At 36.3% G+C, this 27,421-nt stretch overlaps 5 protein-coding genes across 5 annotated transcripts; all 5 read right to left on the reverse strand.

The window, feature by feature from the left end:
• Positions 1–59: 59 nt before the first annotated feature.
• Positions 60–6,817, reverse strand: LOC116135872 (NAD-dependent malic enzyme 59 kDa isoform, mitochondrial). The gene is made up of 19 exons (XM_031421579.1): positions 6,357–6,817; positions 5,963–6,059; positions 5,351–5,469; positions 5,093–5,260; positions 4,879–5,007; positions 4,401–4,461; positions 4,159–4,262; positions 3,993–4,076; positions 3,761–3,867; positions 3,536–3,638; positions 3,088–3,192; positions 2,938–3,003; positions 2,413–2,485; positions 2,245–2,331; positions 2,080–2,134; positions 1,916–1,987; positions 1,512–1,574; positions 766–880; positions 60–427 (listed from the first exon to the last, which is right to left on the reverse strand). Exons 1-19 carry the CDS (start codon positions 6,483–6,485, stop codon positions 356–358), a joined length of 1,809 nt encoding a protein of 602 aa, XP_031277439.1. The 5' UTR covers positions 6,486–6,817; the 3' UTR covers positions 60–355.
• Positions 6,818–8,005: 1,188 nt separating this feature from the next.
• LOC116135877 lies at positions 8,006–10,290 on the reverse strand. Its single transcript, XM_031421583.1, has 3 exons — positions 10,144–10,290; positions 9,814–10,004; positions 8,006–8,334 (listed from the first exon to the last, which is right to left on the reverse strand). Exons 2-3 carry the CDS (start codon positions 9,994–9,996, stop codon positions 8,260–8,262), a joined length of 258 nt encoding a protein of 85 aa, XP_031277443.1. The 5' UTR covers positions 9,997–10,004; positions 10,144–10,290; the 3' UTR covers positions 8,006–8,259.
• A 2,059-nt stretch (positions 10,291–12,349) lies between these two features.
• On the reverse strand, positions 12,350–14,942 carry LOC116135876 (methionine adenosyltransferase 2 subunit beta). The gene is made up of 6 exons (XM_031421582.1): positions 14,531–14,942; positions 14,283–14,445; positions 14,008–14,195; positions 13,513–13,636; positions 12,930–13,060; positions 12,350–12,776 (listed from the first exon to the last, which is right to left on the reverse strand). Exons 1-6 carry the CDS (start codon positions 14,756–14,758, stop codon positions 12,645–12,647), a joined length of 966 nt encoding a protein of 321 aa, XP_031277442.1. The 5' UTR covers positions 14,759–14,942; the 3' UTR covers positions 12,350–12,644.
• Positions 14,943–21,496: 6,554 nt separating this feature from the next.
• LOC116135878 lies at positions 21,497–23,777 on the reverse strand. Its single transcript, XM_031421585.1, has 3 exons — positions 23,634–23,777; positions 23,304–23,494; positions 21,497–21,825 (listed from the first exon to the last, which is right to left on the reverse strand). The coding sequence occupies exons 2-3, from the start codon at positions 23,484–23,486 to the stop codon at positions 21,751–21,753; spliced, it is 258 nt and encodes an 85-aa protein (XP_031277445.1). The 5' UTR covers positions 23,487–23,494; positions 23,634–23,777; the 3' UTR covers positions 21,497–21,750.
• Positions 23,778–24,458: 681 nt separating this feature from the next.
• On the reverse strand, positions 24,459–26,610 carry LOC116135891 (methionine adenosyltransferase 2 subunit beta-like). The gene is made up of 6 exons (XM_031421600.1): positions 26,345–26,610; positions 26,097–26,259; positions 25,822–26,009; positions 25,327–25,450; positions 24,744–24,874; positions 24,459–24,590 (listed from the first exon to the last, which is right to left on the reverse strand). The coding sequence occupies exons 1-6, from the start codon at positions 26,570–26,572 to the stop codon at positions 24,459–24,461; spliced, it is 966 nt and encodes a 321-aa protein (XP_031277460.1). The 5' UTR covers positions 26,573–26,610.
• Positions 26,611–27,421: the final 811 nt, after the last annotated feature.

Raw genomic sequence — 27,421 nt, forward strand, 5'->3', positions numbered from 1 at the left:
ATCTCAACCTTCCAAGTTCCAACACAATTTATTCACATGCTCTCACGCAAAAGTCCTCATAAAATGAAACTAGTATTTTTGTTGTTCCCCGATACCATTTAGCAGAATAATTCGTTTGAAGAAATCAATAGCTCAAGGGGTCATCTCTACTAAAGAAAAAGATTATACATGAGTTTAATCCATGGCAATATCAAAAGCAGATTGAGAGGGTCCCAACTCTCGTGTTACTTCTTAGCTCTTATACATTTCAGGCTTAAAATTGGGAACCAGAAGAATAAACCAAGATTGTTGTTATTGGCTGCACAACATTGGTGTACAACCTGCTGAAAAATAGTTTTGCACAACTAAAAGAGCCTTATTTCTCGTGAACCAGAGGGCTGTAAATAGGGTACCACATGTTTTGAGTGATATATTCCACTGTCTCCTCCTGCATCCAGAAACCAAAGGCAACTGTTAATTTTATAGTAAGGCTAAAAAGGCCAATGTTATGAAAAGCATAATCTTATGCGTGGTATCTCATCATCTATCCTTTGCTAGATAATATTCATGATTAAAGAACTCAATGCTTCAATTGCAAGAACAGCATCCTCTTGGTTACAGGAAAGTATGCATCCATATGTACATATCTTAAATTTGCCGTACCTGCGTCACTTTAAAGCTTGTTTCAAATTTTATATAGTTTCTTTCTTATATCTTTGAATGGCATATAGCTGTCAGTCATACAAGAGTTTGTAGCAAGTAAAACAGGAGTTTTTATAATCATACTTTTGACATTTGCTTCAGCTCCCTGGGCCCTACATCACCATGTCCTTCTGCAAGTTCTTCTGCAACGGCTGCTCGGAGAACAGCAGCTCCCACCTCTGCTGTAATATGTCGAATGCTGCATTGTTCACAATTGGATTAATCAAGTGCCATATATATAGTTTGCATTTTACCCATTCATACCATGAGCATCACTAGTACATTAATTGAATAAAGTTAACATTACAGAATTGACTAAACAGCAAGGTCATTCCTTCTTCAGCACATAAGTTTGAAAATTTTCCCTTGAAAAAAGTCTTGGAAAAAAAAAAGGAGCAAAATAAGTCCCGTCCCACCAAAGGCTGAGTCCTACTATGATGGGTAGTAACAACTAAATGCATTATTTAGGTGGATGATGAAGACCAAGAACACATTAAAATCTTTCAAAGACCATAAAACCATAAAACACAACCCGATACAGAATCAATAAAATATTCTGGGTAGTTTAGGCACACAACCTGGACCTCAAATCAGGTGCAAATTGTGACGTAAGTTGCTTCATAGTTTGAATATCAATGGTAGTACTAATGGACCAATAATAAGTCAAAGTATCTTTGCTACCAGCTACTATAAGTAGATGGTTCTTAACTCATTTTATAAAGAATTTGAACAATAGGACTATATAAGCCTAGGAAAGAAGAACGAAAAAAAAAATGACAATGGCTAAAATAAAAGAAATGCCTGTCACCACAGATAGGTGAGAATATTACCTATGAATGGATGGATACAAAATGCCCTTTTGGATTTCCTCATCTGTCATATAAGATGCCAGGCTACAAGAGAGAACATGGTGTTAACAATTTGCTGGAGAATAAGGCCCATTAATAAGTAGGACAAATAAAACATAATTATTTAATATTTTGTAACCAACGCCTAGAAGATCCTCTGATGCAAAAACAGAAGATATACAACACCACATGGACTAACACGGGTCTGACCTCAATGCTGGACTTCCAACAAATCGTACAATTCTACACTAAGGTCAGGACAACACACTAAGTTCCATATAGTCGGTTTCAAGCTTCAAAGTCCAAATAGAAAAAATTCCTAAGCTCTATTATTTGAGAATTTTAGATGGAGTAAAGAGGCAAGCACCATATTATCGCATACATACCATTCTGAAGCTGCTTGTAACATTCCATCCGTTATAAAATGAGCACCTGAGAAGAGTGTTCCTAAACCAATCCTGAATTGAAAAGTGACAAATTATACATGAATGTTATTCAGCAAAGTCAACCAAAATAAATAATAATATAAGAAACAAGATAAAACACCAACCCGGGGAAGAGGTACATGTTATTTGCTTGATTTACATGGCCTACTTTTCCATTTCCTGGCAGAAAAAAAGAATTAATAATCAAATACAAGACAAAAGTCAGAATTACAACCAAAACATTGCCCTGAATTATTTTAACCAAATGGTGCCAAAAGAACTGAACATACCAAGATCAATATTCTCAAAAGGGCTTCCACTAGCAAACACTATATTTTCCCCAGCATGATTAAAAGCATCAGCAGCAGTGCATTCAGCTGTTGCATATGAAATGCCAACAATAATATCAAGCTGCCACAAGGAAAATGGGGATGCAAGAGAAGGCAGGATAGACATACCATTCATGGTCGGATTCGACATAGCAAAAATGGCAGGTTTCTTTGAATCAGACTCTCGCATGGCCTTAAGCACCTATTTTAGATGCCAGTTGATACTTTCAGACAAAAAGAACTATAAAACTGTGCAAGCACTTATAAAATCACGAAGCATGTAAAAATCTCATGATAACAATTAGAGGATACATTCCCAAGGGAATAACATATTAATTAGATCTCTAGCAGAGGTCTAAGGATCAAATGCTCCTCATGCACTTATAAAATCAAAAAACAAGAGGTCTAACGATCAAATCTTCCTCATACCAACCTGATTTAATCTGAGTACGTGATGGAGAAGGGTAGGTCGGGGCAAATGATCATATAGGATAACAATAAATTCTAAATATATTGAATCCAAGAATCAATATTGACCAGTGCATTATTTATTCTTTTTTTTCTTTTTTCTTTTTTGCTCCAATTATTTAATATGCTTCCTCTTGTTTTGAGGAATTATAGAAAAGGATGAGAAACATATAATTATGCGTTCACCTCCTCATTGAAGATACCACCAACTCCAGACAAACCAAGTAACACATGGGGCTTGACCTTTTTAACCTGAAGAAATATGGGCTCTCAGCAATGCAAATTGTTACTTGTAGAAAAGAGTATTTAAATGCTTAAGTTAGTGATGTTCTTTACCACTTCAAGTAGACTAGCTCCCTCCTTCAGCCCCATCTCTCCTGGATCTTTAGCAAACGGTAGTGCTGCTGGATCAAGATTCTTCCTCTCTTTCGTGATGAGACCCTAAAACCAAACTTTTTTTTTCAAATTCCAATGGATTTTCTCCAATGTATTTAGATGAAATTACAGCAACCAGGTAGCTATAACCCTTTTTGCAGAATACCAAAATTATCTAAATATTAATAGGATCACAAATTACAAAATATAATGACCAAAGTTGATATTCCATAAAACTATTAGACCATTATAAATAAATTTGCGCAGAATGATTAAGCAAGCCTTATTCAAGGGCAAAAACGTATAAACATATCCTATAAATACAAACATGGCAATATCTTGTCAAAAGTAAAGACAGGGCTATGCAGTAATACAACATTGATAAGGGGTAGAAAGTGTAGAAACACACATCTTTGTCAAGTAGGAAAAATTGATTTTTTGCAGCTGTTTCACTGTTCCCTGACACTCTTGACATAGCCTGCACAGCCATGTTAAGAACGCCAAGCCCTGCACTGGAATCCAGGAAAAAAAAACTGAATTAAACAAAAGAAAGAGCAAATACCAAGCAGAAAACCAATAAGGAAGTCAATTTTCAGCCCATATGTAGCTCACTACAGTCAAAATTTGAAAGTACCTCCCAGCCCCCACCACGACAATCTTTTGGTTTACAAAATCAGTCAGCGGTCGACCTTGTGCTCTAACAGTTCCCAATAATCCCGCAAGTGCAACACCAGCAGTTCCCTATAGTACACAAAGTAAGCACAATTGTTGTCACTATAAAGACAACCAGATTAATCCTGCAGCTTCTACATAGCATCATATGCCCTGTTCAGTAAAAACAGAAAGATGTCACACCCAATAGTCACCTGTATGTCATCATTAAACATGCAGAATTTTTTCCGATATCGTTGCAAAGTTTCAAAAGCCCACTTCATTTGAAAGTCCTCGAACTGGTAGATTGGCCAAACCATCAAGTTACAGACATGATAAAAATACCACAACAGAGAAAGTCATATTTTGAAAGAAATAAACCTGTACAATGGCCTTGGGCCAACGCGCGTGAACAGCTTCCATGAATTCGTCAACAATCGATAAATATTCTTCTCCTTCTAACCTAGGTTGCCGAAGTCCTAGATCTGTCCAACTAAACGATGTGACAAAATATCCTCATGATTTTTCCCAAAAAAGAAAAGTTTCAAACACATTGTGCAATCCATTTTCTGCATAGATACAAGAAAGTATAGAACAACAACGAAGTACATATTTTAACTCACAAAGAGGGTCTTCAAGTAGCTTTTGATTGTTAGTACCAACGTCCAGCATAACTGGAAGTATCTGTCAGAGAAAAACATGGGTTAAAATAATGAGTTACAGCATTACAACTGTAGCAAGAAAAGGTATGAATAGCACGAAAAACTTAAACCTAATATATGACACCCGAAATATAAATACAATATAACTCATTGTGATTTTGTGTATAGCATGCATGAGTGTGCATCTGATACAGAAGCACAAACAATAGCCCAATGATTTCTATGAAGTATAAATATCATAAGAGGCAACTGAGAAATCGTTCATCAAAATATACATGTCTATCACCACGTAAAAAATTTCCATGTGATGCGCCCCTATCAAGCATTGGATATTTCCATGCCTAAGAATGTAAAGGTAAGCAGCACCGGTGTGCATGTTCACAGATGCAAAAACAAGTAAGATATCAACAGAGGCACACACAGATAGAGTAACTCATACTCTTTGTGGATTGATGCCCGCAGCAGCAACATACATATCCAGTTTACCAATAGGTATCCCAATTCCCTGAACTCCAAGGTCACCTAAGCCAAGAATTCGGCTTCCATCTGTCAGGACAATCATGTCTACCTGCCACATGAAGAAGAATAGAAAACAGTATCAGTAAAAAAGATGAACAACAGGTCAATCCACTCCTATTGGATTTCCAAATTACCTGATGAGCTGGCCAATTGTAGATCATCGACATCATCTCCCCTTTGTCCTTCGCACAAAAATACATACCACGTGGGCGTCTAAACAACCCTGAATAATTCTGACAAACCAATCCAACTGTTGGAGTGTATATTATTGGAGCAAAATCGTTAATGTTATCAATAAGGACCTGGGGAAAAAACAACAGAATCACTATTAGTAATATTAAATTTTATATATACTTTAATACCAAAACGCCGGTACAGAGAACCAAACTTACTCGGTAGTATAATGTTTCATTCCTGTCATGCAGTCTGTTCAAGATCCTCCATTTTGCCAATGATACAACACTATCAGGTTCACCCTGGGTATTTTTCTCTAGCGATCGATATGACTCCACTAAACAATTGAAAAAATGGATAAGAAAAACATTAAGATCATTATCAAAAATGAAATTGGAAGCAACCATAAAGACCAACAAGAAATAAGGAAAACAACTTGATAAACTAAAACAATAATATGCAAAACTTGTTTCCATAGCCTCCCAGTAAAGTGCCCTAATAATGAATTATTTGAGTATTACCAAGAAACTATATAGCACTGACTATAAGTGAAAAATTATCAATGGTGGTGAAATATCATGCTGGTAAAGGACAATAACAAGCCCGGGTCAGATTCTGTAAGTCATCTACGATGCAAAAACAGAATAAGCTAATCGGAAAAGGAACAAATGCTTCAGTAATTAATAGATTGAAAATCACATTGAGTAGCACCAAAAAACTACCAGGGGAAGTCAAAAGCACTCATATCAGCTTCTAAAAAGAGAATATCTAGCGTGACTCATTCAAATTGCAAGCAAACAAATACAAGAAAGTACAGTATTTTTACTCACTGAAGCGAGCATATTGCTGCTCAAACGATATCACACGAGGTGGGAGGAGGCCACGTAGTCCTAATCGATCTCTTTCAGTCAAAGGAAAGCCAGTATCCTGTTTATTAAAAAAATAATAATAAAGAAACCAAAAAAAAAAAAAAAAAAAACTTCTTATGCTTGATTATGCAATCATGCAGAAAATAACTAATAATATTATCTGAAGCATTTCAATATAGACTGCACACTTCACTCCATTACCAGAATTTTAAACTTTCTACTTTGAAAAGACAAACAAGATTTGTGACAAACGACAACCTAACTTAATTAACTTGAAATCGTACGAAAATGAATCGCTAGAACAACCACCGACAATAATTATAAGCAAAGGAAAAAAAGAGGAACAAGATATAACCTTGTTGAACCAGGGATCGTGTAGAATATCAGTTCCACGTTTGTGAACAATACAAGGTCCAGGAATCGCCGTCGAGAATCGCCTGGATCGGCTTAATCTCGTCGCCGAAGCTCGCACTAAATTCCACATTCTGTGCCCTAAAACTCAAGATCCAAAACAATACCGAGAATAATAAAAGAAGAACAAAAAAATTTTAAAAAGAAAAACAAAAGACAAACTCTAAATCGGCAGGAATGTTTTGTTATCTCATCATTTTTGAGGTAAGTAACGACTGAGTTGTTTAAGGAGTGTGATGTACAATTTATAGTTGCAGTGAAGTAGGATTATTTATCTTTGACGCGGTTCTTGTTCTACTTGGTTGTGTATGTAAAAAGAGAAACAGTTGAAGCCTGTTGAACTTGGAAAAGCGTATGCATGATGGCTGCCCGAGATTTGGGGGCAGAGGGAGAATGTACCAAAGCAAAAGTAGATGTTTATAAGAGAGGAGAGTAAGCTGCCCGAGTTGAAAAAAGGGGCAACGAGGGTATATATGCGAATATAATGTGTTGGCGTCAATCTGACAATCATATAAAACACAATATTTAAGTTGGAGTCAGCAGCACGTGGACTTTTCTAACCCAACAGGGTTAGACGCTGACGTTCCAATAGGTTGAGAGCTCCCCGAAGATGGATGGTTTCGCCTTTCGATTGTTGCCACGTGGCTACAACACGTGTGACCCATCGGATATGTTCTACCAATTCTCAAGTTTCTCACCTACTATTATGCGGCTAGAATTTGGAGGATACTGAATTTTTTTATCTAATTAAAAGGATTAATTATTTTTTTTTACAATAATGAAATAAAAAAGATAATAAATAATGCATTTTACACAATCTATATAAAAGGATTTTCACCGAATCAACCCATACTACTGGTTGGTGGGCTTGAGGACAGTTTAAGAGCTTCTATCTGAAGAAGTTGTTGACCCATCGTTTGCTTTAAATTTGATGCCGAGATAGTCAGAGATTAGAATAAATAACTTTACGTCGATGGCTAGATTCTTTTTCATGCATTCTCTCGTCCGCTCGATTAGTATTTATGAGCTAAGATTACTTGACCTTTCAAAATGATAAACGCTCAACGTCCTCCATTAATGTGAGGTGATAAATGAGCTTCAACGCACACTTTAAAACTTCAAAGATAATGTCTTCATTATTATACTATTTATTTTCGAATTATGTCACCTCGCCAGAAGTAGTCCAATCGAATGGAATTTGATTCTATTGTAGTTCAAATGTTCAATTCAAACAACCTACAGTCCAGAATAAATACTCTCTCTTTCAAATGTTCAATTCAAGCAACCTACAGTCCAGAATAAATACTCTCTTTGTTTGCTTAAATAGCTGCGCTACGGCAAACCGAAACCGATTATTATTGTTTTATTTCCCTTTTTCTTCCTTATTTCCTTCCCTTTAGCCCACCTCCATTACCTCCAAATTCACACTAACAATTAACAAAGACCTCTAATTCCAGAAATCAATTTCAATAATAAATTTGTAAAAGTTGACCTGCAAGTGGTACAATTTTCATCTTCCAATTAATTCACCCTCGTCAATATCAAATTATCATCATTTAGAGATGCCAATCTGAACATCACTAGACCAATAGATTAATGAAAGCAAGATCTATATCACAATTTCAATAACAGTCATAACATCTTTATGATAACAAGAAGCGCGACATTCTGCAACTTATTGATAATATAATCATGATACTATCCACGCCAGAAGAAGGAGATTCAAATCTTTGAAAACATTACCAAGCAAGTCATATAAGGCTACTAAAACCGGACAATCAAAAATACAAGCAATCTTTGCCAAAGACCTCTACAAGTACTTTTCCACTTGGTGATCCTGAAAAACTTCAGTAGTCTTTGGTTCCAAAATTCTTACACCAGAGCTGGGATGGGATTGGGCGAACAGGATGATGAGGCCGTTGCTGCAAGAAAATAAACTTTCACTTACTCATCAAGGTTATCACTAGCAACATACTAGTATGGAAAAGCGAAGTATGCCAAAGAAAGTCAATGAACTAGTGATCATTCAGTACAGACAATTCAAACATCAAAATGAAAAGTTAACCAAAGAAAGAAAAAATCAGGTTCAAAACATAAATGAATCTAATTTCCACTTTCACCAATGTATCATTTTGGAATCAAAATAACATCCTAGACCTAATGGCTACCTGTCATCAAACAATGATTATGTAGAGCCAGAGAATGTAGTCAACTTAAGTAATCAGCACGGCATGTGACAATCAAGTTTAGGTTAGCAAGAACCTACATATGAGTATGCCTTGCTTAGAAAGGAAGATAAATATAGCACAACCAATGGCATAAACCAAAAGCTTATAGCAACCAAGTCATTCTAAAGAATGTGCAGATAAATATATCCCAGCACCTCGCATCAAGTCCCCATCTTTTTGTACCACACATAGCTATGCATAAAAGTACAAAAGGTAAACAATTGATGAAAATCTCCACTTACAGCAAGTTTACATTAAAACTATGTCAACCCTCAAGTGTTTGCAGTTCATTTATTACCATTTGAAGATTTTGGTCCCCTGTCAAGGGGCTTCCAGAGAGAATCCTAGAATCTAATCAGCCAGTAACTTATCATTAAACAAGTTAATGGATAAGAATAGTGCTAGGCTTAAACAGCATTATGGTTCATTAGCTTGAAGATACATTTTTATATGTCATGGATTAAGATAGCTCGTATATTCCAGTGACATTGTGTTGTTTAAAATTTCATCTCCATGGAGCAAGAAAAAGGCTTCGCTTTGAGATTTAAACAAATACTTCCTCTCCAAGGGAAGACTAGATACAATTATAAAACAAACATAATCCCTACCACTGTAAATGAAAACGAACATATCTATCAACTCTTTTTTCAAAAATAAAATCAGATATTAAAAATAAAAGCAGAATCCAACATACTAACTATATAAAATAAATTCTCATAATCAGATGCATTAAAAATTGCTATTTCGCTGTTCTGAAACCATATTTGTACTTGTACAAGCTAAGTTCACAATAGCCAGAAACAAAAATTTAGTAATCAAGTAGATGGATTTTATCTAAATACAGTAAAATTAATTATGTTTCCTCTTTCTATTCATTTCAATCACTTAGTCCCCAGTAGTGCAACCCTGTAACTGACGCCCACTTTACTCAAACTAAGTCTAAAACCTTCACTCGAATCACAATAAGCATACGAAACCGTAATTTAGATCTTAAACAACACAGAACTTAATCGTCAAACCAGATCAGAAAGGCCAATTATTTAATAAACATTTGATTAGTTGTCAAAACTCATTAGACGACATTTTGAATCTCAATTTCCCACGCATATCCTACAGTTCCTCGGCAACCAAGAAGAAACAAAATTAAATGAGAAAACGAAAGGGTTTAAAGACCTCGAGCTCGGCGGATTTCATGGCAATAGGAATGCAAATAAGGAAAATGCCAGCCATGGCAATGGCCGTGTTGCGCTTCCAGTGCTTGGGCCTACAGTTTGGGCCACCTGCCATGGTCCACACCTTGGCCCTGAAATCACCGTGGGCCCCCTCTCCTCCGTGTCCATGCTCTGCTCCTCCCATTGATTCAACTGCAAGTAAATCGATCAGATTGTGATTTGGAAAGTCAAAACCCTAAATAACATGATTTTGCATTCGCCACAATAAAAGTCAGTAAAGCGTGAGGTTCCTATTAATTCGATGTTAGAAAGTCAGATTACTGATAATTACCTGAGAAAAAAGTAACACTGAAGAAGAGATGTAAACAAGCTTCTCTTCGAATTGTTCGATAAAGCTGGTCACTGTGTGTGGTTATGGCGTCGAAGCGAGGACCGTTCCGTCTTTCCGCTTTCACACGTGCCGTAAGTGTGTGAAGTTCTCGTATAAAAGGCCTTATTTATCACTATACGGCCTAGCTTGTTTTGGGCCTCCCATATAATTTTTCGTTCTTAAACCCACAATATCTTACGGCTGCCTTGAACGAACCCATAAAATTGAAGAATATTTGATTAAGCATCAACATGTTAGCTGGATCAATAGAACGGCTTGAATATCAAATTCGAAGAAGATGCAATTCAATTTTTATTTTTATTTTTTTGCAGGTTTATTTACAAGACTATATGGATTAGTTTTCCAACGAGGGAAAAGTATCAGTTGTTACAGGGAAATAAAAAGGCCGAACGACTGTGCATACCAAGTTTGTCATAACGACAAGTTAATACTCAAAAGGTTTTGAAACGACAAATAGGTACCTTCCGTCATGTTCTGTTAATGATTTCTGTTTATTAATAGTGAAAAAACTAAAATGCACTAGAAGTTTGATTTTAGTTTTTTATAAATTTAAAAATTTCTAAAAACCCCCCTAGGTTTACAAATTTAACTAAATACCCATATTAAAATTTTGTAAATAACAAAAATACCCCCGCCACCTGCAGTGTCAGATTCGGCCACCACGCGGAATCTGGCCGGAAAGTTGCGTTACGACAAGACCCGTGGATCTGTGTCGTAACGTGCCGATATTTTCTTTTCCGGCCAGATCGCCACAGATCGGGCGGAAAAGGCCAGATCTAACCGTTGAAGCAGCAACCAGATCTGGCCTTTTCCGGCCAGATCCGTGGCTGATCTGGCCGGAAACGGGAGATCTAGGTCGACGCCGCAAATGGAGTTTTCGCCGCGTTACGAACAGATCCGAATGGTCTGTGTCGTGATGCAGCTTTCCGGCCAGATTCCGGCGGTCGTGGCCGGAACTGGCACTGCAGGTGGCGGGGGTGTTTTTGTTATTTTATAAAAATTTTATATATTGGGTTATTTAGTTAAATTTGTAAACCTATGGGGTTTTTTAGAAATTTTTAAATTTATAAAAAACTAAAATTCAAACTTTTAAGGGCATTTTAGTCTTTTCACTATTAATAAACAGAAATCATTAACGGAATATGACGGAAGGTATCTATTTGTCGTTTCAAAACCTTTTAGGTACCAATTCATCATTACGGTAAACTTTGGGTATGTGTAAGTCGTTCTCCCAATAATAAATAGGAAACCAAAAACATGCATAGTTTTGCCACATGTCACTCCATCAAAACATTGAATATACAGTTACTACAACATATTGATGGCTCCGCTTGGTTCAAGATTGGGAATACTACTCTTGGTATTCCCAAAAAAGTTAAACAGTAAAATACCTAAAATCTCTCATTTTTGGGAATATTATTTTCAATATTATTTAATTTTTTTTAAACCCTCTAAATTTGTTAATTTAATTAAATACCCTTAAATATTTTTTTTAAAATTACAAAAACACCACAATAATCCATATTTACCAGATTCCGGCCACCACTACCGGAAAATGGTCGGAATCTGGTAGGATGGCGCACTACCTGCTGAATCTGGCCGGTAGTGCGCCGATCTAGCCTTTTCCGACCAGATCCACCATGGATCTGGTCCGAAAAGACCAGTTCTAAGGCCAAAGATCTGGCCGTAACACTCGGTCACGACGGCCAACAAACGGTCGTCGTTGACCATCAACAACGATCGTTTGTTGGCCGTCATTGAGAGCAAATACGGCCAGATCTGGCCGTTGACGGCCAGATCTGACAGTAGATCTGGCCTTTTCCGGCCAGATCCACCGTGGATCTGACCGGAAAAGGTCATAGCGACGCATGACCGACAAGATCCAACCGGTCATGCGCCCATAAGGCGACTCCGACCACCTCCGGTGGTGGTCGCCGGCTGGGAGTGTTTGAGGGTGGGTTAGGGGTATTTTTGTTAATTTTTAATATTTTATTATAGGGGGTATTTTGTAAAAAAACAAATATAAAGGGTATTTTATTAATTTATAAATTCTACATCGTAATACCCGCCCAATTCAACTTTTTTTTAACTTTTTTCAAAAAACTTTTCCCAAAACCCCCAAATTTTGAACCAAACGAAGCCGATATCTTCCTCGGCTTCAAGCAAAAGTACTAGTTTTCCTTGGATTATCATCCAACAAAAACTTAGAATACAGAGTTGCGACAAGAAATGGATCTTCCTTGACCACAAACACGAGCAGTAGTTCACTGGAACGGTAGAGATCCTGTACTCTGACAAATCTTGACACCAGATTCGCACATATAGAAGCATATATCAAGTGTAATAAATGAATTAAGAGCGTGTAAATTTTTGTTTGCGCTATAGCTTCAATTATAAAGCTCACAAAATAATAAAGAATCATTCATAATGTATTTGAAACATTAAGATTTAGCTTCTTCTGCTAGTGTCAGTTTGACACCATCTCTGAATGTTACCGGACAGATATTAAGTGTTTGAACCAATTTGGTGATATCCATGGATATATCAGCAGGGGACATGACACCACGGTCGACCTGAAAAATAATTCACATTCAATAATGGCCAAACAAAAAAAGGGCACTACATATACATTATTGGCAAAAGGGTTGTCACAAAAAGCATACATTACTAAATCATATTTCAGACATAAACTAAAATATAATGAAATTGTGATAAGGTATACATACAGATGACGCAGACACTGATTTGATTAAGGATGTGTTGTATCCTCTTATATCTGCCACTGCCTCAGCCATTTGAACTCGTGATACCCTATCTGGTCCACCAACATTCAATAGTAATTGCATTTGCTTACCCTCTGTAAAAGTAACATTAACCAGAATTACATTTCACATGAAGAAGCATAGAGAAAAACAGAGAAGTCAGATGTAGCCAAGCATTTTATACTACCCATGAAAACTCAATGACCATAAATTGAAGAAAAAGAAAAATGTGGTAGAAAGAAAACTTAAAGGAGCACCAAAAGATGCTAGCACAACAAATCGTACTTAAAAAAACAAATGTTGGTGATTAGGACTCCTTTTTCTTTCATTTTGACATCCTACCATCAGCTTTCTACTACACGGAAGAAGTTAATTTTGAATTTCCACTGCCTTAAAATGACCTTGATAAAAATGCAGATATCATTCCAAGTTAATAAACATTTTAACCAAAAACATAGTTTAGTTATTATCAATGCATAACCATAGAGCTTATGTTCACCACTGTTCTTGGTTGTTAAAGTATTAACAATGGCAACAAGATTAATACCTGAAAACCATCTATCTGTCAAAGCCTTTATGATAGTCACAACATCCTTCACATATACTGGGCAGCGGTTCTCATCATGGAAAAACTCCACTTTATCTCCTTTAGCGAGAACACCATCCATCCACTGCACATTTAAGAGTTAAATGCTGGTTAGACACCAAGTAACCACGAATACCTATGTATTTATCCCTTGTAAGTCATGAAGAAACAAAATCAACCAAATTTCAATTTATTCCATGCTTAAGTCGATATTTAAGAGTGACCAAAAAAAGATTCTTGAACCATGAACTAAAGCTTTTTGTCGATACTACTACATATGCTTCACTTGTTTTGTTGATTCCTAATCCAGTTTTTGATTGGATCAGTAATCTTTTATTAAAAGTTTATTCTGTTGTCAGCTCAAATACAACACTTCAGGCGAAAATGATAAATAAACAATTAAGTCCTTGTTTTTCGTTTAGTCAAAAATCAGCAAAGAACATTTTTAGCACAAACCTGAATTGGAAGAGACTTAGGTACAGGTGAAATAGTTTGTGGGCCAAAGATAATACTGCTTCTCAAAATTGCAAAGTTGGAGCATTTCTCAGAGATAAACTTCTCAGCTGCAACTTTTGATTTGCCATAAACATTCACTGGAACAGTTTCATCTTCTTCTTTGTAGAATGACTTCACCCCTTCGTAAACTGATATTTAAATATAAATAAATAAAAAACCAAAATCAAAGTCATATCAACATTCTTCAAATTGTTTAAGCATTTCACCTTAAATACCTTGATCCGTTGATAGATGAATCACAAGAGTTTCTTTATCCTCGGTAAAGCTCAATAACCAATTTACAATAGATGAAGGAACATTTATAGACATAGCAGAATCAGGATCCTTTTCACAAACACGTGGCACGGAGAGAGCAGCACAGTTCACAACAACATCGGGCTGCCATATAAAAACACATTCGTTTTTTTAATTCTAAAAATCGGTATCAAGTAGTTGAAAATTGCAAAATCAAAATGAAACAGACCTGACCAAATTTGAGTGAAACGGCATCGAACCCTGATCCAGATTTCAAATCGACATGAAAAAAAGAGAAAGAGGGAGGAAGGGCGTCAAGCAAAGGCTGAGGAGGTGGAGTGGAGAGTTGAGTGGCTGACACGTCATACGGTGTTCCTTGGATCTCTGATAAGGCTTGAAGAAGATGCTGTCCCAAGTAGCCAGTGCCTCCCACCACCAAGACTTTCTTTTTACTCATTTCTTTGAATTAGGACTGGATTGGTTGAAAGGTTGTAGGGAAGAATAATTTCTAGTAGGTTAATAGTGAACGGTTTCAGAAATTTCAGTTGTTACTTCATTCAACACTACACTGCCCTCGACATCCAGAATCCCAGATTATGATTTTCGCAGTGACGCTAGTTTTTTTTTTTTTAAAACTAATGATTTTATGTTATTGGTTGCGGAGCTTCGTTTGTGAGATGGTAGGCATAAAATGCCCACCGGGCACCGGTATTGCAAATTGGATGCTAACTCCCATTCCGTCAGATTTTACCGTTAAAACTGACAGTTGGAATGAGTATTTTGATATTTCAACCTTTTAAGATGGGTATTAACCCGAGTAATGCTACATTTACACCACCCATTACACCATTTTCATTACACCATGATATGGCATATCCCACATCCACATAAATTTTTAATTATTTTGATTTTTTAATATTATAATAAAATAATTATTAGTAAAATGGTGATGGTGTAATGAAAATGATGTAACGGGTGGTGTAAATGTAGCATTACTCTTATTAACCCCTTGCATTCATTTGAAAACCCGAACATTTTTAAATCTTTCTTCGAACATTTCCCCCCCCCTCTTATTTCGTTTCAGTTATCACGCGACTTCTACTTGGCCGAATTTTGTCGAAAAAAATTTTATTAGGACTTTTGGGTTTTATTTGTTAGTTTTTAAAGTTTACATTTCAGGAAACTATTATATTAAGTTTTCAAACATAAATTTAATCAGTTGGGGATAATATAAAGGGGGCGTTTGGTTGGCGGTAATGTAAGATAATGGGGGTTATGTCATCTTATATTACTTTATTACCATGTTTGGTTGTCAAATAATATAAGATTCTGATAATTTTCAAATACTAACAGTAGTTACTATTAGTAATATTGGAGGCGATTACCTCCATTTTCTAAGGTATTGTAAGATTATCAGGGTTATCTTTTTTGTTACAATTTTATCCTTTATTAATAAAAATTTTGGACAATAATACCCTCATTTTAAAATAAATTTACATTAATATCCTATTTCAATTTTACCCTTGTTTAATTAAAATTTTGGATAATAATGTCCTTATATTTAAAACAATTTACAGATCACCACTACCACCCAGCCACCACCGCCGACAGCGGGCCAACCACCATGGACCGTAGCCGAAAATTCGTCGGAGTCCCTAAAAAAAACGAGATTCGATGGGAGGCTCTAAGAGGCTTTGATATGGTCGTTTCCGGCCATATCAGGCCAGATCTCACCTAGATCTGGCCGATAATGGACAGGGATCTGGCCATTAACGACCAGATCTGGCCAGATATGGCCGTTTTCGGCCATCAATATTGCTAGAAACGGCCATAGCGGCGCCTCTTGGTCACGACGAGCTACTGATAGGGACTTTCAAAGACTACTGACGGTGGTTTACGGTGGCGGCAGCGGCGGCAGGAGGTGGGGGTGATTTCGTAATAAATTAAAGTTTTATATATAAGCGGGGGTGTTTTAACTAAATCTAAAATATTGGGGGTTAAAAAAATGATTCAAAAATTAATAATAAAAATATTATATTAATATTTGAAAGGGGAACAATTTAGTAATTTAAATAATATACCCACCAATTTATTCCCCATAACCAAACATATTAATATAACATACCCACCAACTAACCAAACACATTTTTCTAAAGATTCCTAGTAATCTTCTAAGGCAATCTATCTTTCTAGTAATCTAACATTCCCATTAATCTAACATTCATGAACCAAATACCCCCTGAAGTTTTCAAACTTGTTGAAGGGTATAAATAATTAATGAGAAAAGGAAAGGGTTTAAGACCTCGACTCGGCGATTTCATGGCAATAGGAATGCAAATAAGGAAAATGCCAGCCATGCAATGGCCGTGTTGCGCTTCCAGTGCTTGGCCTACAGTTTGGCCCACCTGCCATGGTCCACACCTTGGCCCTGAAATCACCGTGGGCCCCCTCTCCTCCGGGTCCATGCTCTGCTCCTCCCATTGATTCAACTGCAAGTAAATCGATCAGATTGTGATTTGGAAAGTCAACACCCTAAATAACATGATTTTGCATTCGCCACAATACGAGTCAGTAAAGCGTGCGGTTCCTATTATCCGATGTTAGAAAGTCCGATTACTGATAATTACCTGAGAAAAATGTAACACTGAAGAAGAGATGTAAACAACTTCTCTTCAATTGTTCGATAAAGCTGGTCACTGTGTGTGGTTATGGCGTCGAAGCGAGGACCGTTCCGTCTTTCCGTCTTTCACACGTGCCGTAAGTGTGTGAAGTTCTCGTATAAAAGGCCTTATTTATCACTATACGGCCTAGCTTGTTTTGGGCCTCCCATATAATTCTTCGTCCTTAAACCCAGAATATCTAACGGCTGCATTGGACGACCCCATAAAATTGAAGACCATTTGATTAAGCATCAAAACTTAGCTGGATCAATAGAACGGCTTGAATATATATTCAGAATAGCCCTTCTTCAAATTGGAAGAAATGCAAATCCATTTTTATTTTTATTTTTTGCAGATTTTTTAACAAGACTATATGGATTAGTTTTCCAATGAGGGAAAAGTATCAGTTGTTACGGTAATAAAGGCCGAACGACTTGTGCATACCCAAGGTTTGTCATAACGACAAGTTAACTCAAAAGGTTTTGAAACGACAAATAGGTACCTTCCGTCATGTTCTGTTAATGATTTCTGTTTATTAATAGTGAAAAAACTAAAATGCACCTAGAAGTTTGAATTTTAGTTTTTTATAAATTTAAAAATTTCTAAAAACCCCCCTAGTTTACAAATTTAACTAAATACCCCAATATAAAATTTTTGTAAAATAACAAAATACCCCCGCCACCTGCAGTGTCGATTCCGGCCACCACCGCCGGAATCTGGCCGGAAAGTTGCGTTACGACACAGACCCGTCGATCTGTGTCGTAACGTGCCGATATTTTCTTTTCCGGCCAGATCTGCCACAGATCGGGCCGAAAAGGCCAGATCTAACCGTTGAAGCAGCACCAGATCTGGCCTTTTCCGCCAGATCCGTGCTGATCTGCCGAAACGGCGAGATCTAGCCGTCGACGCCGCAAATGAGTTTTCGCCGCGTTACGACACAGATCCAATGGTCTGTGTCGTGTCAGCTTTCCGGCCAGATTCCGCGGTCGTGGCCGGACTGGCACTGCAGGTGGCGGGTTTTTTTGTTATTTTATAAAAATTTTAATATATTGGGTTATTTAGTTAAATTTGTAAACCTATGGGTTTTTTAGAATTTTTAAATTTTAAAAAACTAAAATTCAAACTTTTAAGGGCATTTTAGTCTTTTCACTATTAAAAAAAATCATTAACGGAATATGACGAAGGTATCTATTTCGTTTCAAAACCTTTTAGGTACCAATTCATCATACGGTAAACTTTGGGTATTGTAAGTCGTTCTCCCAATAATAAATAGGAACCCAAAAACATGCATAGTTTTGCCACATGTCACTCCATCAAAACATTGAATATACAGTTACTACAACATATTGATGGCTCCGCTTGGTTCAAGATTGGGATACTACTCTTGGTATTCCCAAAAAATGAAACAGTAAATACCTAAAATCTCTCATTTTGGGAATATTATTTCAATATTATTTATTTTTTTTAAACCCTCTAAATTTGTTAATTTAATTAATACCCTTAAATATTTTTTTTAAAATTACAAAACACCACATAATCCATATTTACCAGATTCCGGCCACCACTACCGGAAAATGGTCGGAATCTGGTAGGATGGCGCACTACCTGCTGAATCTGGCCGGTAGTGCGCCGATCAAGCCTTTTCCGACCAGATCCACCATGGCTTGGTCCGAAAAGACCAGTTCTAAGGCCAAGATCTGGCCGTAACACTCGGTCACGACGGCCAACAAACGGTCTGTCGTTGACCATCAACAACATCGTTTTTTGGCCGTCATTGAGAGCAAATACGGCCAGATCTGCCGTTGACGGCCAGATCTGACAGTAGATCTGGCCTTTTCCGCCAGATCCACCGTGGATCTGACCGGAAAAGGTCATAGCGACGCATGACCACAAGATCCAACCGTCATGCGCCCATAAGGCGACTCCGACCACCTCCGGTGGTGGTCCCCGGCTGGGAGTGTTTGAGGGTGGGTTAGGGGTATTTTTGTTAATTTTTAATATTTTTATTATAGGGGTATTTTTGAAAAAAACAAATATAAAGGGTATTTTATTAATTTATAATTTCTACATCGTAATACCCGCCCAATTCAACTTTTTTTTAACTTTTTTCAAAAACTTTTCCCAAAACCCCCAAATTTTGAACCAAACGAAGCCGATATCTTCCTCGGCTTCAGCAAATGACTAGTTTTCCTGGATATCATCCACAAAAACTTAGAATACGAGTTGCGACAAGAAATGGATCTTCCTTGACCACAAACACGACAGTAGTTCACTGGAACGGTAAGATCCTGTACTCTGACAAATCTTGACACCAGATTCGCACATATAGAAGCATATATCAAGTGTATAAATGAATTAAGACGCGGTAAATTTTGTTTGCGCTATAGCTTCAATTATAAAGCTCACAAAATAATAAAGAATCATCATAATGTATTGAAACATTAAGATTTAGCTTCTCTGCTAGTGTCAGTTTGACCACCACTCTGAATGTTACCGGACAGATTTAAGTGTTTGAACCATTTTGTTATCCATGGATATATCAGCAGGGACATGACACCACGGTCGACCTGAAAAATAATTCACATTCAATAATGGCCAAACAAAAAAAGGGCACTACATATACATTATTGGCAAAAGGGTTGTCACAAAAAGCATACATTACTAAATCAATTTCAGACATAAACTAAAATTTAATGAAATGTGATAAGGATACATACAGATGACGCAACCTGATTTGATTAAGATGTGTTGTACCTCTATATCTGCCACTGCCTCAGCCATTTGAACTCGTGATACCCTATCTGGTCCACCAACATTCATAGTAATTGCATTTGCTTCCCCTCTGTAAAAGTAACATTAACCAGAATTACATTTCATAGAAGAAGCATATAGAAAACAGAGAAGTCAGATGTAGCCAAGCATTTTATCTACCCATGAAAACTCAATGACCATAAATTGAAGAAAAAGAAATGTAGTAGAAAAAACTTAAAGTAGCACCAAAGATGCTATCACAACAAATCGTACTTAAAAAAACAAGTTGGTGATAGGACTTCTTTTTCTTTCATTTTGACATCCTACCATCAGCCTCTACTACGAAAAGTTAATTTTGAATTTCCACTGCCTTAATAGACCTTGATAAAAATGCAGATATCATTCCAGTTAATAAACATTTTAACCAAAACATAGTTTAGTTATTATCAATGCATAACCATAGAGCTTATGTTCACCACTGTTCTTGGTTGTTAAAGTATTAATGGCAACAAGATTAATACCTGAAACCATCTACTGTCAAAGCCTTTATGATAGTCACAACATCCTTCACATATACTGGGCAGCGGTTCCTCATCATGGAAAAACTCCATTTATCTCCTTTAGCGGAAACACCATCCATCCACTGCACATTTACGAGTTAAATGCTGGTAGACACCAAGTAACCACAATACCTATGTATTTATCCCTATTAAATCAAGAAGAAACAAAATCAACCAAATTTCAATTTATTCCATGCTATCGATATTTAAGAGTGACCAAAAATTTTCATGAACCATGAACTAAAGCTTTTTGTCGATACTACTACATATGCTTCACTTGTTTTGTTGATTCCTAATCCAGCTTTTGATGGGATCAGTAATCTTTTATTAAAATTTATTCTGTTGTCAGCTCAAATACAACACTTCAGCGAAAATGATAAATAAACAATTAAGTCCTTGTTTTTAGTTTAGTCAAAAATCAGCAAAGAACATTCTTAGCACAACCTGATTGGAAGAGATTTAGATACAGGTGAAATAGTTTGTGGACCAAAGATAATACTTGCTCTCAATTTAAGAGCTTCTATCTGAAGAAGTTGTTGACCCATCGTTTGCTTTAAATTTGATGCCGAGATAGTCAGAGATTAGAATGAGTAACTTTACGTCGATGGCTAGATTCTTTTTCATGCATTCTCTCGTCCGCTCGATTAGTATTTATGAGCTAAGATTACTTGACCTTTCAAAATGATAAACGCTCAACGTCCTCCATTAATGTGAGGTGATAAATGAGCTTCAACGCACACTTTAAAACTTCAAAGATAATGTCTTCATTATTATACTATTTATTTTCGAATTATGTCACCTCGCCATAAGTAGTCCAATCGAATGGAATTTGATTCTATTGTAGTTCAAATGTTCAATTCAAACAACCTACAGTCCAGAATAAATACTCTCTCTTTCAAATGTTCAATTCAAGCAACCTACAGTCCAGAATAAATACTCTCTTTGTTTGCTTAAATAGCTGCGCTACGGCAAACCGAAACCGATTATTATTGTTTTATTTCCCTTTTTCTTCCTTATTTCCTTCCCTTTAGCCCACCTCCATTACCTCCAAATTCACACTAACAATTAACAAAGACCTCTAATTCCAGAAATCAATTTCAATAATAAATTTGTAAAAGTTGACCTGCAAGTGGTACAATTTTCATCTTCCAATTAATTCACCCTCGTCAATATCAAATTATCATCATTTAGAGATGCCAATCTGAACATCACTAGACCAATAGATTAATGAAAGCAAGATCTATATCACAATTTCAATAACAGTCATAACATCTTTATGATAACAAGAAGCGCGACATTCTGCAACTTATTGATAATATAATCATGATACTATCCACGCCAGAAGAAGGAGATTCAAATCTTTGAAAACATTACCAAGCAAGTCATATAAGGCTACTAAAACCGGACAATCAAAAATACAAGCAATCTTTGCCAAAGACCTCTACAAGTACTTTTCCACTTGGTGATCCTGAAAAACTTCAGTAGTCTTTGGTTCCAAAATTCTTACACCAGAGCTGGGATGGGATTGGGCGAACAGGATGATGAGGCCGTTGCTGCAAGAAAATAAACTTTCACTTACTCATCAAGGTTATCACTAGCAACATACTAGTATGGAAAAGCGAAGTATGCCAAAGAAAGTCAATGAACAAGTGATCATTCAGTACAGACAATTCAAACATCAAAATGAAAAGTTAACCAAAGAATGAAAAAATCAGGTTCAAAACATAAATGAATCTAATTTCCACTTTCACCAATGTATCATTTTGGAATCAAAATAACATCCTAGACCTAATGGCTACCTGTCATCAAACAATGATTATGTAGAGCCAGAGAATGTAGTCAACTTAAGTAATCAGCACGGCATGTGACAATCAAGTTTAGGTTAGCAAGAACCTACATATGAGTATGCCTTGCTTAAAAAGGAAGATAAATATAGCACAACCAATGGCATAAACCAAAAGCTTATAGCAACCAAGTCATTCTAAAGAATGTGCAGATAAATATATCCCAGCACCTCGCATCAAGTCCCCATCTTTTTGTACCACACATAGCTATGCATAAAAGTACAAAAGGTAAACAATTGATGAAAATCTCCACTTACAGCAAGTTTACATTAAAACTATGTCAACCCTCAAGTGTTTGCAGTTCATCTATTACCATTTGAAGATTTTGGTCCCCTGTCAAGGGGCTTCCAGAGAGAATCCTGGAATCTAATCAGCCAGTAACTTATCATTAAACAAGTTAATGGATAAGAATAGTGCTAGGCTTAAACAGCATTATGGTTCATTAGCTTGAAGATACATTTTTATATGTCATGGATTAAGATAGCTCGTATATTCCAGTGACATTGTGTTGTTTAAAATTTCATCTCCATGGAGCAAGAAAAAGGCTTCGCTTTGAGATTTAAACAAATACTTCCTCTCCAAGGGAAGACTAGATACAATTATAAAACAAACATAATCCCTACACTGTAAATGAAAACGAACATATCTATCAACTCTTTTTTCAAAAATAAAATCAGAAATTAACAATAAAAGCAGAATCCAACATACTAACTATATAAAATAAATTCTCATAATCAGATGCATTAAAAATTGCTATTTCGCTGTTCTGAAACCATATTTGTACTTGTACAAGCTAAGTTCACAATAGCCAGAAACAAAAATTTAGTAATCAAGTAGATGGATTTTATCTAAATACAGTAAAATTAATTATGTTTCCTCTTTCTATTCATTTCAATCACTTAGTCCCCAGTAGTGCAACCCTGTAACTGACGCCCACTTTACTCAAACTAAGTCTAAAACCTTCACTCGAATCACAATAAGCATACGAAACCGTAATTTAGATCTTAAACAACACAGAACTTAATCGTCAAACCAGATCAGAAAGGCCAATTATTTAATAAACATTTGATTAGTTGTCAAAACTCATTAGACGACATTTTGAATCTCAATTTCCCACGCATATCCTACAGTTCCTCGGCAACCAAGAAGAAACAAAATTAAATGAGAAAACGAAAGGGTTTAAAGACCTCGAGCTCGGCGGATTTCATGGCAATAGGAATGCAAATAAGGAAAATGCCAGCCATGGCAATGGCCGTGTTGCGCTTCCAGTGCTTGGGCCTACAGTTTGGGCCACCTGCCATGGTCCACACCTTGGCCCTGAAATCACCGTGGGCCCCCTCTCCTCCGTGTCCATGCTCTGCTCCTCCCATTGATTCAACTGCAAGTAAATCGATCAGATTGTGATTTGGAAAGTCAAAACCCTAAATAACATGATTGTGCATTCGCCACAATAAAAGTCAGTAAAGCGTGAGGTTCCTATTAATTCGATGTTAGAAAGTCAGATTACTGATAATTACCTGAGAAAAAAGTAACACTGAAGAAGAGATGTAAACAAGCTTCTCTTCGAATTGTTCGATGAAGCTGGTCACTGTGTGTGGTTATGGCGTCGGAGCGAGGACCGTTCCGTCTTTCCGCTTTCACACGTGCCGAAAGTGTGTGAAGTTCTCGTATAAAAGGCCTTATTTATCACCATACGGCCTAGCTTGTTTTGGGCCTCCCATATAATTTTTCGTTCTTAAACCCACAATATCTTACGGCTGCCTTGAACGAACCCATAAAATTGAAGAATATTTGATTAAGCATCAACATGTTAGCTGGATCAATAGAACGGCTTGAATATCAAATTCGAAGAAGATGCAATTCAATTTTTATTTTTATTTTTTTGCAGGTTTATTTACAAGACTATATGGATTAGTTTTCCAACGAGGGAAAAGTATCAGTTGTTATAGGTGAAATAATAAATAGGAAACCAAAAACATGCATAGTTTTGCCAAATGTCATCTCCATCAAAACATTGAATATATAGTTACTACATCATATTGATATCTTCCAGGGCTTCAAGCACAAGTGCTAGTTTTCCTCTGGATTATTATCCAACAAAAACATAGAATACAGTTGCGACAAGAAATGGATCTTCCTTGACCACAAACACAAGCAGTAGTTCACTGGAACGGTAGAGATCCTGTACTCTGACAAATCTTGACACCAGATTCGCACATATAGAAGAAGCATATATCAAGTGTTATAAAAGAATTAAGAGCGTGTAAATTTTTGTTTGCGCTATAGCTTCAATTATAAAGCTCACAAAATAATAAAGAATCATTCATAATGTATTTGAAACATTAAGATTTTCCTTCTTCTGCTAGTGTCAGTTTGACACCATCTCTGAATGTTACTGGACAGATATTAAGTGTTTGAACCAATTTGGTGATATCCATGGATATATCAGCAGGGGACATGACACCACGGTCGACCTGAAAAATAATTCACATTCAATAATGGCCAAACCAAAAAAGGGCACTACATATACATAATTGGCAAAAGGGTTGTCACAAAAAGCATAAATTACTAAATCATATTTCAGACATAAACTAAAATATAATGAAATTGTGATAAGGTATACATACAGATGACGCAGACACTGGTTTGATTAAGGATGTGTTGTATCCTCTTATATCTGCCACTGCCTCAGCCATTTGAACTCGTGATACCCTATCTGGTCCACCAACATTCAATAGTAATTGCATTTGCTTACCCTCTGTAAAAGTAACATTAACCAGAATTACATTTCACATGAAGAAGCATAGAGAAAAACAGAGAAGTCAGATGTAGCCAAGCATTTTATACTACCCATGAAAACTCAATGACCATAAATTGAAGAAAAAGAAAAATGTGGTAGAAAGAAAACTTAAAGGAGCACCAAAAGATGCTAGCACAACAAATCGTACTTAAAAAAACAAATGTTGGTGATTAGGACTCCTTTTTCTTTCATTTTGACATCCTACCATCAGCTTTCTACTACACGGAAGAAGTTAATTTTGAATTTCCACTGCCTTAAAATGACCTTGATAAAAATGCAGATATCATTCCAAGTTAATAAACATTTTAACCAAAAACATAGTTTAGTTATTATCAATGCATAACCATAGAGCTTATGTTCACCACTGTTCTTGGTTGTTAAAGTATTAACAATGGCAACAAGATTAATACCTGAAAACCATCTATCTGTCAAAGCCTTTATGATAGTCACAACATCCTTCACATATACTGGGCAGCGGTTCTCATCATGGAAAAACTCCACTTTATCTCCTTTAGCGAGAACACCATCCATCCACTGCACATTTAAGAGTTAAATGCTGGTTAGACACCAAGTAACCACGAATACCTATGTATTTATCCCTTGTAAGTCATGAAGAAACAAAATCAACCAAATTTCAATTTATTCCATGCTTAAGTCGATATTTAAGAGTGACCAAAAAAAGATTCTTGAACCATGAACTAAAGCTTTTTGTCGATACTACTACATATGCTTCACTTGTTTTGTTGATTCCTAATCCAGTTTTTGATTGGATCAGTAATCTTTTATTAAAAGTTTATTCTGTTGTCAGCTCAAATACAACACTTCAGGCGAAAATGATAAATAAACAATTAAGTCCTTGTTTTTCGTTTAGTCAAAAATCAGCAAAGAACATTTTTAGCACAAACCTGAATTGGAAGAGACTTAGGTACAGGTGAAATAGTTTGTGGGCCAAAGATAATACTGCTTCTCAAAATTGCAAAGTTGGAGCATTTCTCAGAGATAAACTTCTCAGCTGCAACTTTTGATTTGCCATAAACATTCACTGGAACAGTTTCATCTTCTTCTTTGTAGAATGACTTCACCCCTTCGTAAACTGATATTTAAATATAAATAAATAAAAAACCAAAATCAAAGTCATATCAACATTCTTCAAATTGTTTAAGCATTTCACCTTAAATACCTTGATCCGTTGATAGATGAATCACAAGAGTTTCTTTATCCTCGGTAAAGCTCAATAACCAATTTACAATAGATGAAGGAACATTTATAGACATAGCAGAATCAGGATCCTTTTCACAAACACGTGGCACGGAGAGAGCAGCACAGTTCACAACAACATCGGGCTGCCATATAAAAACACATTCGTTTTTTTAATTCTAAAAATCGGTATCAAGTAGTTGAAAATTGCAAAATCAAAATGAAACAGACCTGACCAAATTTGAGTGAAACGGCATCGAACCCTGATCCAGATTTCAAATCGACATGAAAAAAAGAGAAAGAGGGAGGAAGGGCGTCAAGCAAAGGCTGAGGAGGTGGAGTGGAGAGTTGAGTGGCTGACACGTCATACGGTGTTCCTTGGATCTCTGATAAGGCTTGAAGAAGATGCTGTCCCAAGTAGCCAGTGCCTCCCACCACCAACACTTTCTTTTTACTCATTTCTTTGAATTAGGACTGGACTGGTTGAAAGGTTGTAGGGAAGAATAATTTCTGGTAGGTCAATAGTGAACGGTTTCAGAAATTTCAGTTGTTACTTCATTCACCACTACACTGCCCTCGACACCCAGAATCCCAGATTATGATTTTCGCAGTGGCGTTAGTTTTTTTTTTTTTTAAATATGATTTTATGTTATTGATTGCGGAGCTTCGTTTGTGAGATGGTACATGGTAGGCATAAAATGCCCACCGGTATAGCAAATTGGATGCTAACTCCCATTCCGTCAGATTTTACCGTTAAAACTGACAGTTGGAAGGAGTATTTTGATATTTCAACCTTTTAAGAACGGTATTATAATTTATAAACCTCTTGCATTCATTGAAAACCCCGAACATTTTAAAATCTTTCTTCTTACAATTTTTTCCCCCCTCTTATTTCGTTCCAGTCATCAAGCGGCTTCTACTTGGCCGAATTTTGTCGGAAAAAAATTTATTAGGACTTTTGGGTTTTATTTGTTAATTTTTAAAGTTTACATGTTCAGGAAACTATTATATTAAGTTTTCAAACATAAATTTAATCAGTTGGGGATAATATTAAAGTTTTCAAACGTGTTGAAGGGTATAAATGTCATTTCGTTATCTCTATTAAAAAAATTAAAACCTGTCGAAGGGTATAAATATCATTTCGTCATTTATGTTAAATAATTAAACGGAAATGGAGGTTAGGGTGGAATTCACTATACCAGTGGATGTTTTTTACTTCATTTGATTCATTATTGGATAAATTTTAGAATGGTATTTTGAAAAAAAGTAAAATTGGGTTATTTTTACGAGAAATGTAATTATTAATGT

This window comes from Pistacia vera, unplaced genomic scaffold, assembly GCF_008641045.1.
Source record: "Pistacia vera cultivar Batoury unplaced genomic scaffold, PisVer_v2 Contig304, whole genome shotgun sequence".
In the NCBI taxonomy this organism is placed as follows: Eukaryota; Viridiplantae; Streptophyta; class Magnoliopsida; order Sapindales; family Anacardiaceae; genus Pistacia; species Pistacia vera.

Bases quoted from the DNA above. Each gene is read 5' to 3' on its own strand.
- LOC116135876 (XM_031421582.1), bottom strand. From the start codon at position 14,758: ATGAGTAAAAAGAAAGTCTTGGTGGTGGGAGGCACTGGCTACTTGGGA. The intron at 13,637-14,007 runs GTTTGTGCTAAA...TTAAATGTGCAG, and splicing joins CTAAGTCTCTTCCAATTCAG to TGGATGGATGGTGTTCTCGC. The intron at 13,061-13,512 runs GTATTAATCTTG...TTACTTTTACAG, and splicing joins GACAGATAGATGGTTTTCAG to AGGGTAAGCAAATGCAATTA.
- LOC116135872 (XM_031421579.1), bottom strand. From the start codon at position 6,485: ATGTGGAATTTAGTGCGAGCTTCGGCGACGAGATTAAGCCGATCCAGG. The intron at 2,135-2,244 runs GTATGTTCAGTT...TTTTTCTGCCAG, and splicing joins TTTTGAGAATATTGATCTTG to GAAATGGAAAAGTAGGCCAT. The intron at 881-1,511 runs GTAATATTCTCA...TGAACAATGCAG, and splicing joins TTGTATCCATCCATTCATAG to CATTCGACATATTACAGCAG.
- LOC116135878 (XM_031421585.1), bottom strand. From the start codon at position 23,486: ATGGGAGGAGCAGAGCATGGACACGGAGGAGAGGGGGCCCACGGTGAT. The intron at 21,826-23,303 runs GTCTTTAAACCC...ATTTTCTTGCAG, and splicing joins TGAAATCCGCCGAGCTCGAG to CAACGGCCTCATCATCCTGT.
- LOC116135877 (XM_031421583.1), bottom strand. From the start codon at position 9,996: ATGGGAGGAGCAGAGCATGGACACGGAGGAGAGGGGGCCCACGGTGAT. The intron at 8,335-9,813 runs GTCTTTAAACCC...ATTTTCTTGCAG, and splicing joins TGAAATCCGCCGAGCTCGAG to CAACGGCCTCATCATCCTGT.
- LOC116135891 (XM_031421600.1), bottom strand. From the start codon at position 26,572: ATGAGTAAAAAGAAAGTGTTGGTGGTGGGAGGCACTGGCTACTTGGGA. The intron at 26,010-26,096 runs GTATTTAAGGTG...TTTAAATATCAG, and splicing joins TCATCTATCAACGGATCAAG to TTTACGAAGGGGTGAAGTCA. The intron at 24,591-24,743 runs GTATGTATACCT...ATTATTTTTCAG, and splicing joins AACCAGTGTCTGCGTCATCT to GTCGACCGTGGTGTCATGTC.